The sequence below is a fragment of the Prionailurus viverrinus genome, chromosome A2 (assembly GCF_022837055.1).
Source record: "Prionailurus viverrinus isolate Anna chromosome A2, UM_Priviv_1.0, whole genome shotgun sequence".
NCBI lineage: Eukaryota > Metazoa > Chordata > Mammalia > Carnivora > Felidae > Prionailurus > Prionailurus viverrinus.
In genome coordinates, this window is record NC_062562.1 from 167189820 (window position 1) to 167204594 (window position 14775).

A 14775-nucleotide genomic window follows, 5' to 3' on the forward strand; every position below is an offset into this window, starting at 1 on the left:
GCTTGATCCCATGAACCGTGAGCTCAGACTTGAGCTGAAATCAAGAGTCCGATGCTCAACCAGCTGAGCCACCCGGGTGCCCCAATGCACTGCATTTCCTTTTTGAGAGTCTGCAGATACGGTTAGAGAGAGTCCTATTCAAATATAACACGCATTCAGGTAAATGAGACTGGAAGTCTAAAACCTAATACAGGTTTCTGTAAACCTTCTTGATCAAGTAAAAACTTTGCTATAATTATGTTTAATGTGTGTATTTATAAAGTGTGTGTATCTGTATGTTGTGTATACGTATACATGTATGTTTATACTACTGCCATTTTGAACATTGTATTTTGAACATTGTAAAATGTACATTAAAAATAGAGGGGCGCCTGGGTGGCTCAGTCTGTTAAGTGTCGGACTTAGGCTCAGGTCATGATCTCGCGGTTTGTGAGTTCGAGCCCAGCATCAGGCTCTGTGCTGACAGCACGGAACCTGGAGCCTGCTTTGGATTCTGTGTCTCCCTCTCTCTTTGCTCTTACCCTACTCATGTTCCGTCTGTCTGTCTCTGTCACTCTGTCTGTCTCTCTCAAAAATAAGCATTAAAAAAAAAAAGAAATTAAAATCCAAAGATTAAAGTGAAATACTACATTCTTTTTTTTTTTTTTTTAACTTTCATTCATTTTTGAGAGAGAGAGAGAGAGAGAGAGAGACAGAACATGAGCCAGAGAGGGGCAGAGAGAGGAGACACAGACTCCGAAGTAGGTTCCAGGCTCCGAGCTGTCAGCACAGAGCCCAATGCGGGGCACGAACCCACAAACCGTGAGATCATGATCTGAGCTGAAGTCAGACGCTTAACTGAGCCACCCAGGCACCCCAGAGGTGCTAAATTTTTGAGAACTTATTAACAGTTTAAAAACACTTGATGTTCTTACTAAATAAATATCAAGGTAGTTTTTTATGCTGTTTTTTTTTTTTTAAGTTTGTTTATTTTGAGAGCGAGCGCAAGTGGGGGAGGGGCAGAGATTGAGGAAAGAATCCCAAGCAGGCTCCACACTGACTACGCGGAGCCCTGATAAGGGGCTTGAACTTATCATGACCCAGGTCAAAGTCAGAAGCTTAATTGAGCCATCCAGGCGCCCCATGCTTAGTTTTTTAAAGTTTTAAGATTGTGGTGGTTTCTTACTGTCCACAGTTCTTACATTAAGCTCATTATACTTTTAGGTGATAAAGTCACATGATTTATTATATCAGATCTGATTATAGTTTCTTTTTATACTTATTTATGATATAGTTGATGAAGGTCTTGTTCTAGAAGAAAACACCAGTGCTGCCATTTTCTTGTAATGATGTTGCATGATTAGCTTTTTTGCTAATACATGAATTAGTTGTAGGATTCTTTGAAGCCACTTTCCTTTCTCCTGTTTCCTGCTGCATCACTGGCCTACAAGTGGCCTGGCTTCAGTCTACCTCAACTTTCCTCCTTTAAGCGGCTCTCATCACCTGTAACTTTAAGTAAGAATTAACTTAGTTACCTCTAAATGCACATGATCCCTTGTAAGTAAATGGGGGAAACATCGAAATACTGGAAGTGAAAAACCAGTGAGATTGCCCCTCGGCGCGTCCGTGTTTGAGGGTCTCAGGCTCTGGCCTCGGGGTGTGACTTGCAAGCCCGCGCTTCCTGGGTCATGGTCACAGAGGAAAAGTGCTACTGTTTTCTTTCTGACTCGGCGAATTCGCACAACTTCGAAGTGCTCTTACTGTACGTGGGAGTTCACTACCCTAACGTAAACACCTTTTTTTCCCTTTGTAATTACTAAAGATACTTTAGTGAACAACACCAATTGGATGTGAAAATATTTGAACACGGTAAAGTATTTTTTACGTGAAACCGGATCTCTGTCCTTGGGCTAGCCTGGGCATCATTGTTCGCCCCGTGTTCCTATCAGGATGGCCCACCAGCTGGTGTCCGTTTGTCCCCATCTCATGAGACGTTTGGTCTGGTCGCGTATCAGTAAAGATGGCAAAGCACTATTTGGTTTGGATGGTAATGCTGACTATCCTGGGGATGTAGTCTCACTTTATTGCATTAGTTGATTCGTGTGACTCAGTCTCTTTTTTTTCTTTTCTTTTTTTTTGACGTTTATTTTCGAGAGAGGGAGATTGAGTGCATGCGCAAGGGAGGGGCAGAGAGAGAGGGAGACAGAAGATTGGAAATGGGCTCCACCCGAGCCCAGTGGGGCTCGAATTCCCAAACTGTGAGATCATGACCTGAGCTAAAGTCAGATGCTTAACCGACTGAGCCACCCAGGTGCCCCTTGGTCTCCTTTTTTTTTTTTTTTTTTAAATTTTTTTATTTTAATGTTTGTTTATATTTGAGAGAGACAGAGTGTGAACAAGGGAGGGACAGAGAGAGGGATGGAGACAGAATGTGAAGCAGGCTCCAGGCTCTGAGCTGTTAGCACAGAGCCTGACGCGGGGCTTGAACCCACGAACCACGAGATCATGACCCGAGCCGAAGTCAGACGCTTCACTCACCGAGCCACCCAGGCGTCCCCCCTTCGGTCTCCTTTCTGATGGAACAGGAATGCGTGAGGGCGGCAGCGGGATGCCTTCTGTCTCAGCAGCAGGGCCCTTATCCACCTTGGCCAGTTTGGAAGTTTAATTTAGAGCAGTGTATGTACTCCTCTCTCTTTTTCTCCTCTCTTCTTTCCTAGCGGTGTACCTTGTAGGAATCAAAGAGCTCAAATTTTCAAAAAGAAATAATGTAAGAAATAGATCTCTAAGTCCCCATGACTGACATTTTGCCATATTTCTTATATTGTTTTTCTGTGTGTTTTAAAGTAGAATTTAAAAGTTATATATATAAAGATCCCTGCTTTTTAATTTGCCATTGTACTGTTGGCATATCCCCCTTGTACTTAAACGTTTCTTGTTTTGTGATGGCTCCATAATGGTTTTGTTTGTGCACACTGTAGTATACATAGCCATTCCTACATTCACTGAGGGCATTTCCAGCTCATTGCTAGGACTTCGAAAAGAACCCTGACTTTTTATGAGCGCTTGGAAGGACTCGTAACAGAAGGAGGGCAGAGTGCGGTCTCCCGCCTGCATTTGTCGCCCTGATTCTGAGGTTTTCAGGTAAAGGCGGTTTTGCTTTATCGTTGCCCACTCCCTTTCCTGAATTATTTTGAAGTAAATCTCAGACGTTATCGTGAGATATACATACATATATATATATATATATATATATATATATATATATATGTATGTATAAAAGCGTATTTATTTTGAGAGAGAGAGAGAGAGAGGAACCCAAGCAAGGGCCTGCGCTCTCAGTGCCAAGCCGGGCAAGGGGCCTGTGAGATCGTGACCTGAGCTGAGAGCGAGAGTTGGATGCCTGACGGACGGAGCCACCCAGGCGCCCCTATGATGATAGTTTAATGTACACGGACTATGCTTTTGGAATTCTTTTCTTTGCACGGTTCTGTCCAGGAGAATTTCTGGCCCGACGGTGTGCGCGGTTCGGCCTCCTGTCTCGTGTCGCCCAGTTGCTTTCCGGCGCTGTTTTCTCAGCTGGGCAGCAGGTGCACGGGCACGCCTTTCGCTTTTCCGTCCCCTGGCTCTGCGATCACTTCTCCTTTAAACTCTTTGTCAGTGAGGTAGATGAAAAGTGATTTCTAGTTAGTTTACTTTGTATTTATTTGTGTCTAGTGAGAAGGAGTATTTTGTTGGGTGTGTAATCAGGAATTTATTGTTAGAGGTACGCTGGCCGCCTGCCACCGTCTCTCTCCCCCACGCCCCCGCCCCCAAGTCCCCACGAAACGTAGGGGGATGTAGCTTTGTCTGGGGAGAGGCTCCTGGGCTGGTGGGCCGGAGGGCTGCACAGAGTATGGTGACCGTGTCAGACCGACAGGGGCGGCCGAGGACGAGTTCATTGGTGTCCAGAAGGGAGGTTAGAGTCAAGTTTCAAATACAGGATAAAAACGAAAGGTCGGCCAGCTCCAGAATGAAGCAAGCTGGCGTGACCCGACTAGAGCTGTGAGAAGTTGGGGAAGTCTAGGTGCCAGTCGCCTGCCAGCCTGCCATGCCTTCTTCAGTTTCTGTTGTACCTCGGCAGCGGGTGCCAGACAGGTCGTCTCTGGTCCGCCGGTTCAGACCTTCTTCTGCCTTCTGGGGAGTGCTGGAGCACGTTGTTTCTTTCATGGTTGTCTCCCCCCAGGAGAGGAGGGGCCTGCTGGTCACACGGATTTCAGGAGCATTCCCAGCCGCTTTCTCTCACTTTCTGGGCCTGGGGGCGGGGAGGGGGGCTGCCCCCTTCCCCCCGCCCGCGGATCGCCCAGAGCGGAGTCCTCTAGTCACTCCACCCTTGTCTGACGGAGCGGTTTGTCCCAGTTCTTTGGGATGTAGTTGAAAAGCAGTTTTTGCCTCAGAGATGGAATCTAGGTCTCCACTTCTGCTCTGGCAGCAAAGTGGGTATTTGGTCCTTGCCTCCCGTGCACGGTACTTACCGCATTCAGAGTCCACAGGTAAGATCTGGTTACCGTCAGGGCCGGCACAGCATATATTCCTTTTTGTTTGTTTGTTTGGTGAATTATTTATTGGTTCACTGAGTTTCGACAAGTACTTAAAATTTTAAAGAAACTCAAGGAAGCAGCCTCTTACAGAATGTCATTTGGCTTTCATTGAAATGTTAATTTTTAAAGACTTTCTGTGGCTTTATTTAATAAATTGGGCGGCCACATTTAGGCAGGCCTGGCTCATCTTCTTTAGTGGAGGACAGATTCTGTGGGCGACTAAGCAGAACTTGATTTTGGCTGTTAAACAGTCTGTTTCTTTTTCATACAGATCCACCCCTCCCTTCTTCAAGTAAACTACATGGCCTGTGTTAGTTCATTTTTATCTTGTTAGAATGTCAGCCATTAAGTAGAGTTCCTTGAGACCCGTAAGAACTATAAGGTTCATATTTTCTTGGCTTATGTCAAAAATATTAGAACGAGAGTGTACAGACAAGTTTGAGAAAGCTAGTTTTACAAGCTGTAAAATGTTAGGAAAAGACTGCTTGTTTCATCTTTAGAAAATCAAATCTTTTTTTTTTTTTTTTCTGTTTTTACCTTTTTTCATAACGTGTGTGTTGGAGGGGCTTCTTTTGGAGGGGGTGGTAATTTGTATATACCATGAAAGTAATTTGAATAGGGAAGGAAAGTGTGAAGGGACACTTCCTCCCCCTTCCCGCCGAAGTGTAAGATACTGGTGTGTATTTAAGGCAAAACCTGGAGTGTGCAAAGTTGAGCCTCTACCTATGGGTGTGGTGAGTGCGCAGGCCTGTCAGGAGCAGGGGCGGGACCTGAGCCAGGCATGTCTGTTTTCACGTGTCACCTCTATTGGACGGACCAGTTTTATTTCCTTACCATTTCAATTCGGTGATCCAGTTCTCTAAAATCTGCTTATTTCTGAAATTCCACCTTGTTTTTGTTTAAACAAAAACCTTCAGATTTTGGATACTAACAGTGTTAGATTTAGTCAAGGCTTCTTTTAAGTTTTTATTTTAACTTCCGTTAGTTAATACACAGCGTTGTGTCAGGTTCCCGTGTACTGTATGCTGATTCTCGCTTCCACACGTCCGCTGGTGCTTCTCAAAGTGCACTGCTTAGTCCCCACCACCTGTTCCCCCAGCCCCCAGCCCCCCACCCCCAACCATCACTGTGTTCACTGTAGTTAAGGGCCTGTTTCTTGTCTCTCTTATTTTTTCCCTTTGTTTGGTGTGTTTCTTTTTCTTCTTCTTTCTTTCTTTTTTAAGTTTTTAAAAAGTTTTTATTTTGAGAGTGAGAGGGGTAGTGTAGAGAGAAGGAGAGACAGAATTCCAAGTGCAGGCTCCACACCATCAACGCAGAGCCTGATGCGGGGCTCAAACTCACGAAACTTGAGATCATGACCGGAGCTGCGATCAAGAGTCAGACGCTTAACCGACTGTGCCACCCAGGCGCCCCTGTTTGGTTTTGTTTCTTAAATTCCACATATGAGTGAAGTCGAATTTAGTCAAGTATTACGGATACAGGGAAAAATATTCATAGGATACTACCAAAAGAGTCTCCCCTTTTCCTTTTTTGGTTAGATTTAGAATAAATGTGATCATTAGGCTTGTTGTTTCTTAAAACAAAAATTTTATTATTTTTGAGAGAGAGAAAGGGGTGGGGTGGGAGAGAGGACCCAAAGCAGGCTCTGTGATGACAGCAGAGAGCCTGATATGGGGCTCGAACTCACGGAGCAAGAGATCATGACCTGGGCCCGAGCCGGATGCTTAACTGACCGAGCCCTGCCAGGCGGCCCAGCCTTATTGTTTCTGCACTCACCTGACTCTGCACTTGAAATGTGTCTGGGGAGGCGGGTGTCCCGTGTGTGGAGTTTCTCCACTGGTTCTATCCGAATGAGGTAACTTACTGAATGGCACGTGTTCTGGTAACAGGGTGAGAAATAATCCAGCCAATGTAATTTTGCACATTTGTAACCAGTCTTTTTATGGAAGTGGCATGCATTAATTAGATTTTTTGTTTTAATTAGAATCAGTCGGATTTGTCAGATGAAGAGCTGAATGATGATCTTTTACAGAGTGATAATGAAGATGAAGAAAATTTCAGGTATTCCATATTAGCTCATTAAAATTTTTCTGGAACTAAATTGCTAGTAACTGTAATTTATAATTATAACGGGATATGATTGACAGTGTGATACTATATCATTGAACACAATTTTATTTTACACGGGATGTTAATACAACATTTATGTGGAAGCTGTATATTTCTGTAAGTAGGTTTTTGGTCTTGTATTCGATGACCTGTGTAATTTCGTTGAGCGCAGATTATGAGAGCTCGGGAAAGGTGTGTACTGAGTTCCTTTATTGGACGGGGCAGTGGCCTCACACACTCGGTATTGTCGCTTGCGGTTTGATGTTGCTGCTTTTGTTTCTTTGTTAGACCATTTTTACTTATATGTGATCTGTTGACTAAGAATTGCCATTTTGAAAATTCCTTTGGACTGTACTTCAGACTGTAACTTGACTATGTGAGTGTAATTGTTCTAGTGAGTATAGTTACTTTAGTCGGTTTTGACTACATTAACAAAATACTATGAACTCGGTAGTTGATAAACAGCAGAAATTTCTTTCTCGCAGTTCTGGGGGCTGGGAACTCCAAGGTTAAGGCACCAGCACGGTCGGTTTCTAGTTTCTGGTTCCCAGATGGCATCTTCTCTCTGTGTCCTCGCTTGGCGGAGGGTGAGGGAGCTCTTGGGGTCCCCTCTGTAACGGCACTCACCCCTGTCGGGGGAGGGGGGGCTCCATCCTTCTGACCTGATCACCTCCCCAAGGCCCCACCTCCAGGCACCATCACACTGGGGGGGGTGAGGATTCAGCAGATGAGTTTTGGGGGGACGTGAATATCCAGCCCCAGCAAGCATGGACGTCTCTCTGTTGTTGATGCAGTAAAGTTCTGTTAGAAGAGCGGGAAGCGGCGTGTAGTATTCTCTGGTGGCGGAGCAGGGTTTTCAGTTTTATGAGAAGACCTATATTGGGAAGACTTCAGGAGATCTCTCTGTCATGAACGTCGTTAACAGGTATATGCCACTGATAATCGAACTACAGATCTGTAACTGGTTTTCTAACATGAAGCGGTTGTTTTTGGATAGCAGTGCAGTTTTCAGTTAGTTCATCCCACCACTTAAGTTTCCCAGGTCTGTTGTGCGACATCATCAACGTGTGTACACTTCGGCTTTATCCGCAGATCTTGCCCCCTAAGTGTTTTGGCGCTTACTGTTTGCGTACTGTGATTTAATACGTTGAGTGTCATTTGTTTGCAATTTTATTTTTTTGAGAGAGAGTGTGCACAAGTGAGGGAGGGGCAGAGGGAGAGTGGGGAGAGAGAATCGCAAGCAGGCTCCACGCTCAGAACGGAGCCCGACGTGACCTGGTGCTTTATCGCTTAACTGACCAAGCTATCCTGCCACCCTGATTTTTTTTTTTTTTTTTTTGCAGTTTAAAAACCCTCTTTGTTATTTTCCCAATATTACAAACTGATTGTTTTTTTAATTGTGACTAGTACAGATTTTATTTATTGAACATTGACATGTATTTTCACACACATTTTTAATATTTTGATTTTTTAAATAATTTATAATTTACATAATAGAAAAAGAAAAAATTGTTCTTAAAATTCCATCTGTGATTTTTTTCTTTCTTTCTCTCTTCCTTTCTTTCTTTCTTTCTCTCCACCTTGTGTACCTTTTATTTAAAAATTTTTATTTTTTAAAATTTTAGTTAGCATACAGTGGGGTATTGGCTTCAGGAGTAGAATTCAGTAATTCATCACTTCCATATGACATCCAGTGCTCAGCACAATTCTCTCCCTGAGTACCTGTCACCGATCTAGCCCATCTCCCACCCAGCCCTCCCTCAAACCCTCAGTTTGTTCTCTATCGGTAAGTCTCTTGTGGTTTATTTCCTTCTCCTTGTTTTGTGTGTGTGTGTGTGTGTGTGTGTGTGTGTGTGTGTGTGTGTGTGTGTGATTTTTCTGTTTCTAGAGTAATACTGCCACTTTTACTTTGGAATCCTGTAAAACAGTGAGCATCCTTTTTACCCTGGAAGTTAGAATAAAATGTCGTCTGTTTGTTTTCAGTGCTAGAGTTTTGCCAGCCAGACTCGTGTCCCCATCTGCTTGATCTGATTCTTTTGGGCAAAAAACGTGCGTCTGATGATAGTGCGGATGCCGTATGCGTTAGGGGATCGTGGCATAGGCTCAGTATGGCGCACTGAGCTCTGTTTCCAGTCGTGATTGGAGGAATGTGCATCTGCCCGTCACCGGGACAACTTTTCGCCAGTCGTGCTTGAAGTCTTTGTAACAGTTCGTTTATGGAGCAACTTAATTTTGAGCTTTACTCTGATTGGGCACCTTTCTTTCTGTTTTTGTTCTCTTTAGTTCTCAGGGTGTCACAATTAGTCTAAACACCACATCTGGCATGGTCACGTCATTTGAACTGTCTGACAACACTAATGACCAGTCCGGAGAACAGGAGTCTGAGTATGAACAAGGAGAGGACGAACTTGTTTATCACAAATCCGGGGGATCTGAACTGTACGCTCACGAGTACCCGGAGGAAGGACGCTACGAAGGCCATGGCGCTGAGCTGACGGAAGGCCACATGGAATATGTGGAGGAGCCGGAGGAGGGGCAGCTGTACAGTGACGAAGTGTTAGACATCGAGATCAATGAGCCCTTAGATGAATTCACAGTGAGTCTTTTTCCTTTGTGTGGCCGAAGATGACCTGGCTGCCTAGGCATGGGTTTCTAGACTGATTTGAAATCTATTTCCCTCCCTCGGGAGGGAGGGAAATTAGACCTTATTATCACTGTCTGCCAGTTTCTTTATCTGAGCTATGACAAAGTTTGTGTTGACAGCTTGTTTGCCTGGAGGTAATGCCCCTTTGTCATTCTGGAAGGCTGCACAGAATCGTGACCTTGAGGATTGCACCTTAAGGAAGAAAACAGCTTTGTGTGGTGGAGATACATTGTCAATTGTTGGAAGTACTTAATGCAGAGCTTTTATCCAGGCTTTAGACAAGATCTGATAAAGTCCTTCCAAGGTGAAAAGATTATTGACCTGCTAAAGACATCTTTAAGGTGCTAATATTCCAGAGTGATTGATGTCCTGTTCATTCATCCTTTTTTGTAACTGAGAACTGTCTAAACATGAATAAAGAGATTGGAGGTTAGTTTTGGAAATGTCACACGTAATTTGTTATCTGTAATCAGGAAGCAAAGATTGTGCTGATTTCTATTTCAGGAAGATGATTTTGATAAGTAGCTTTTTAAAAAGTTGAACTGTCAAGAAAGAAAAGGTACTCGTGAAAGATTGCTCGCTCATCTGTCTCAGTGATTCATCCCTAAGAGATACTTGTTTTTAAAACTAACGTTTAATGAAAATCTATGTGGGAAGGACGCGATAGTCATCGGTAGAATCTTAAGGCTTTCGTGATACTGAAATTCCACTGAGAGGCCATGTCACCTGGGCTGCCGGGCAGGACCCGGTGGAGACGTGCACAGTTGGGGGTAACGGCGTTGCCTTATTCTCGTCATGTTCTTATTCAGTGGAAGCTTGCTTTTGAGAAAAAAATTTCAAAATGAGAATCTTGGTCATTGGTCATACGTACATATAAACGCGAGTAATTTTGAAAAGGATTGTTTATGTGGAACCTTAGGGTATTTAGTCCTAATCATGATTGTGTTTATATATCTCAGTAGTTATTATTAAGATCTGATTCTTTTTGAATGCTTTCTCTTAATGGGAACATGTTTGTAGTTTTGGTAAATCAAAGCATGTAAAAGGCATCATGGGTGCTTGTTCTTTTGATAACGGTAATGGTTTGGCTTAGTAAGAAGTCTTCACTGTGTGGACAGGTGCTGTCTGGCTTACCGGTATGTTTGTGGACTGTCTGAAGTTGGGGTACTATACATTTAAAATGTTTCTTAAAAATTAAGCCAAGATCTTTTAAAAATGTAGCCGGTTATTCGCTTGGTTAGAGCATTTTCTTATTTCTACTGTGTGTCGGTAAGATAAGGTGATTGGGTAATCGTATGTGAGTCCTTTTCCCTTGTAAATTCAACAGCTCAGCAAATCTCCACTGATGTCCGGGCACCGGGGGCACACATTTTGCTAGAATATGAGACATGAGGCATGGCCCCTGCCTTCTGTGAACTTAGAACTTGGCAGAACAGATCAGTGTGGAAAGTGCTCGACAGCACAGCTGTGCCTGGCCGCGTAGGAGAGATTTCTCACTGTGGCCTTCTGGCAGAATTTGTCGTAAAGAGAATTCTCACACGTGAGGACTTTCCCTTTCTTGTGTTGCGTTGTCAAACTAGACCTGCATTTAGGCCCCTGGTTGTATAAACTCCAGGTTAGTTATCCAACGTCTTGTGACCTATGAGTCTGGTCTCAAGAAGAAAAACAATGTGGCAACTCAACGTTCAAACCAAAAGAATCACGAACAGTTTTGCTTAGAGTTTCTGAAAGTGTCCTAACATTTTCACAGGGAGCCGTACGCCTTAACGGTGAGGCGAGGTAGTGTCAGCTCTCCTCGGGACATCTAGCTTTAGAGCCTTGGCCATTCTTTTCTCTCTCTTCCCTGTTTCTTTAAAATCGCTGGTTTCTGCATAGTTGTCATTGTGGTGGAGTCTGGCATTACCTTTGCTTTGGACCGAGGACCTAGATGGCCTTGAACCGGGGCGCGCTGCTCCCGCTCTGCTCCCACTCTGCCGCCGAGGGGGCCGCTCCCTGGCTTCCCAGGCCTTTGGTGGTGCGTGGTGAATTCATTATTCATGATCAGATGAACTAATGCAGGAGTAGATTGCGTACCTGTGTGCCCCAGTAGCATTTTAGTTGATGAAAGGGTTTATTTCGCTGTGGCCTGTGGCCTGGTTAGGATTTGTTAACTTGTTTTCTCAAGCTAGACTCGAACTCTGTGACATGCAGACCATGAGCACATTTGGTCTTTTTGGGCTCACTCTTAAAATCACACGGAAGGACTAACTGGGAGTGGAATCGCAAAGCCACAGAATTTTACAGTTGGGAGGGACACTTCTACTTATGAAGAAACTTGAGGTCCACATTTAAAAGTTGGTAGAACAATCCTGGTTTTCTTTCCTGTTATACCCAATAGTAAGACGTTCCTTAGGTTTTTTTTTTTTTTTTTTTTAATGTTTACTTATTTCTGAGACAGAGAGAGACAGAGCATGAGTGGAGGAGGGGCAGAGAGAGAGGGAGACACAGAATCTGAAGCAGCTCCAGGCTCTGAGCTGTCAGCACAGAGCCTGACGTGGGGCTCGAACCCATAGACTGCGAGATCATGACCTGAGCTGAAGTCGGACGCTCAACCGACTGAGCGACCCAGGCGCCCCCTTTTTTTATTTTTATTTTTTTAATTTTTATTTTTTAATGTTTATTTCTGAGACAGAGCTAGAGCAAGACGTTCCTTAGGTATTATGAGTTTCCGCCAGTGCTGATCTTGAGAGTGAATTGGGATTTGATTTAAAAACGTGTGCTCTTGTATTAAGAAAACGTTTATATCGCTTACTATTTAACAGAATATTAGAAAATTGTTGGGTGATTTATACTTTTAAGCACAATCCATTTAGAGCCTTTAAAATGAATATAGATTGAGATTTCTGAAAACACTGTTCTGTAAAAACAATTTCAGATTGATAGTATATGGGAAGGGTAGCAGGTTGTTGTTTCTTGGTGCGAATCCAGTGAGATAGGCTCTTCTCCATTGTACGTTAGCTGAAAATTTTCAGTACCATCGTCTGGCCGTATTTGAAACCCGACAGTTGTGCTGTCAGTGACTTGCGGGTGGTGCCAGTTTCTCTTTTTGATAGGATGCGAACAGTTTCTTCTGGAGAGTAAAACGCAGTGTGTTCAGATAGTCTCAGAGACATTTGTGGGGTCTCAGATGGTGTCTCATGTTGAATACAGCTACTTTCTTTGGGCGTTCTAGGTGCGGCTCTTGTCTACTCCACAGGAGTGTGTTCGGGTTCTGTCCGTGCTCACTCTTGGTTGTTTGTCTTGGAACCACCCACTGTGCATTTCAGCCAGTGACCAGGCACACTGGGAAGTTCAGCTCTCTGCGTAGGATCAGATGTCCTTGTTACTTGGTGATGTCTGCAGGAACCCTTCTTTCTCTCGAATTGTCTTTAGCCAGCTTGTCTGCTTCCCTCCATATGCCCTTCAAGGGACGCCTGCCTGCTGACATGCCCCTTCCATTTCCTACAAAGCTGGAGTCACCCGTTTAATTCAAGGGATGGACTGATGGAGAAACAAGTTCTAATGTGATTGCTGATAAAGCTCTTGTGTTGAGTTGAATGGTTCACACTTGTGTTGCTTTCTATTGCCGTAAAAATGGTTCAAGTTTCGCATGATTTCAGCCCCCTTACTGCTGCTGAGCTGCGCTGTGTGAGCACATGCACGTTGTTTTTAAGAAGACTTTTCTTTCGTGCTCATTTTAAGTAGCACTAATTATCAGGGCGCTTGGATTTGAAGCAGAGCTATGTCACTGAGCTCAGCGACCGGGCTAGCGTACTGCACTCCGTCCTCATGAACACAGGGGAGGGCGCATTCTGTGTTTGTGCTGGGTGCTCTCTGCTTAGTCGGGCAATAGCCGTAGTAAAATCTGCCAAAATAATTAAGCATGAGTGCTGAAGATGAAAAGTGCTTGTAAAAACCCAAAGCTATATGAGAAAAACTTACTTTCTCTCTAATGGCTGTCAGGATGGAGAATACTTGCAGGCTTGTGGGCAGCACGGGCTCCAAGAGCAGGAAGACTGTGTTGCTGAAGATGAATTAAATGAGATCACTGACCGCCAGGTTGCTCCTGAACCGGAAGAGGTATTTGCTCGTCTTTTAAAAAGAGCCCAAAATTTTGGTGGTTTTTTTTCCTTCCAGATTTAAAATGAGCCATCTTTTTGGCATTAGTGAAAAGTTGATAGATACATCTCTTCTTTGAACGATGAGTGTAGTAAAAAGCCTGACCTTTCTCAAGTCTTTTGGGTGGTGAGTTCTGGTGAGCTGTGATTTCTTTCCATTTAGCTGTTTGCCCTTTAAGTGTTAGAATATTTTAAATGTTTGAGGGGGGCGTGGGTAGAGATCTTTAAAAAATGTGATGTATGTGTTAGTGCTTTGAAAGGGGTGCTGTAATCATTTTAAATTAGTTCACGTTCGTTAGAACCATTATGAAAAGAATACTTCTGGGTCCCCCGTGTTTAGGCGCTGTCTCAGGTGCTGAAGAAACAAGGATGGTTGGGAAGCTTGGTCCCTGTGCTCAACGTGTAGCTTAATACGGGGGAGGGAAGGAATGTGGGCAGATTCGTGTGATGTAAACATAGAAGTGAAGCTTCCCAGCAGAGGCTCAGACCCCTGCTTCACGAGCTCACAGACGGACGGGCCCTCTGGTTGCTGAGGGTGTCTTGGAGCCAGTTGGGAAAGTGGGTGGGCAGGCGTTGAGGCTTTACGGAAGAAGTAACCCATGGAGTAGTCTGAAAAATGGATGTCATTTGGGTGAATAGGGGTGGCATAAGGCATTGGGTTTCATAGCTTCTGTGTTCCAACCTTAGAACTTGTCCTGTGGGCCAAGCACGTAAGCCACAATATCATTCTGTAGCCTTAGGACCTGTTGGTTTTAAAACTTTTTTTCCTGATTAATGTTTTTTTTTCCCTTAGTTATTTTCCTTAATGCTCTTTCCCCTCCTTTTCCCAAAAGATCACGAAAAGTGATATTTCCCTGGCTTAGGTCATTTACCTTAGGTCTTATGCCAGTGCTTTAGAAACTCAATATATAAAACATTTTATTTACCCTTTCTTTTCCCTGACACAGCGCTGTGATAGAGTATATGAACGTGCGTGCTGTGGACACTTTCCGATACATACTCTTTTCTCCTCTCTAACACGCTAAATGTGATTTTTCCTTTTGTGCTTTCTGTCTCTTGCTATTTGAAATAATTTGAAACCTAGAGAAAAGATAGAAGAATAGTGTGATGAACTCTTTACTCACATTCTGCACTTGTAAAAGGAACCAGGACAAGGAACCAAGACAAAGCTAAAAGCGATGTTAAATTAGAGGTGGTTCCCCTACTTCGGACTGCTCTGTTCTGGCAGCAACGAGCCACCGCACCAAGGTCCAGGGAAACCAGAGATGTCTGTGGGTCGTGTCCACCACAGTGCCTGGTGGAGAGCTTGGAGCCAGCCTCGGTCAGACCA

The 14775-nt window shown here is 44.0% G+C and overlaps 1 protein-coding gene across 4 annotated transcripts in view; it reads left to right on the top strand.

Annotated features, from left to right (window-relative positions):
• The window catches only part of RBM33 (RNA binding motif protein 33), a 140501-nt gene that overhangs the window by 34586 nt on the left and 91140 nt on the right, over positions 1-14775 (top strand). For all 4 annotated transcript variants that reach the window (XM_047850882.1, XM_047850883.1, XM_047850884.1 and 1 more), the window contains exons 4-5: positions 6541-6617; positions 8949-9261. In XM_047850882.1, the coding sequence (XP_047706838.1) occupies positions 6541-6617; positions 8949-9261 (390 nt within the window). The remainder of the gene's footprint in view (positions 1-6540; positions 6618-8948; positions 9262-14775) is intronic.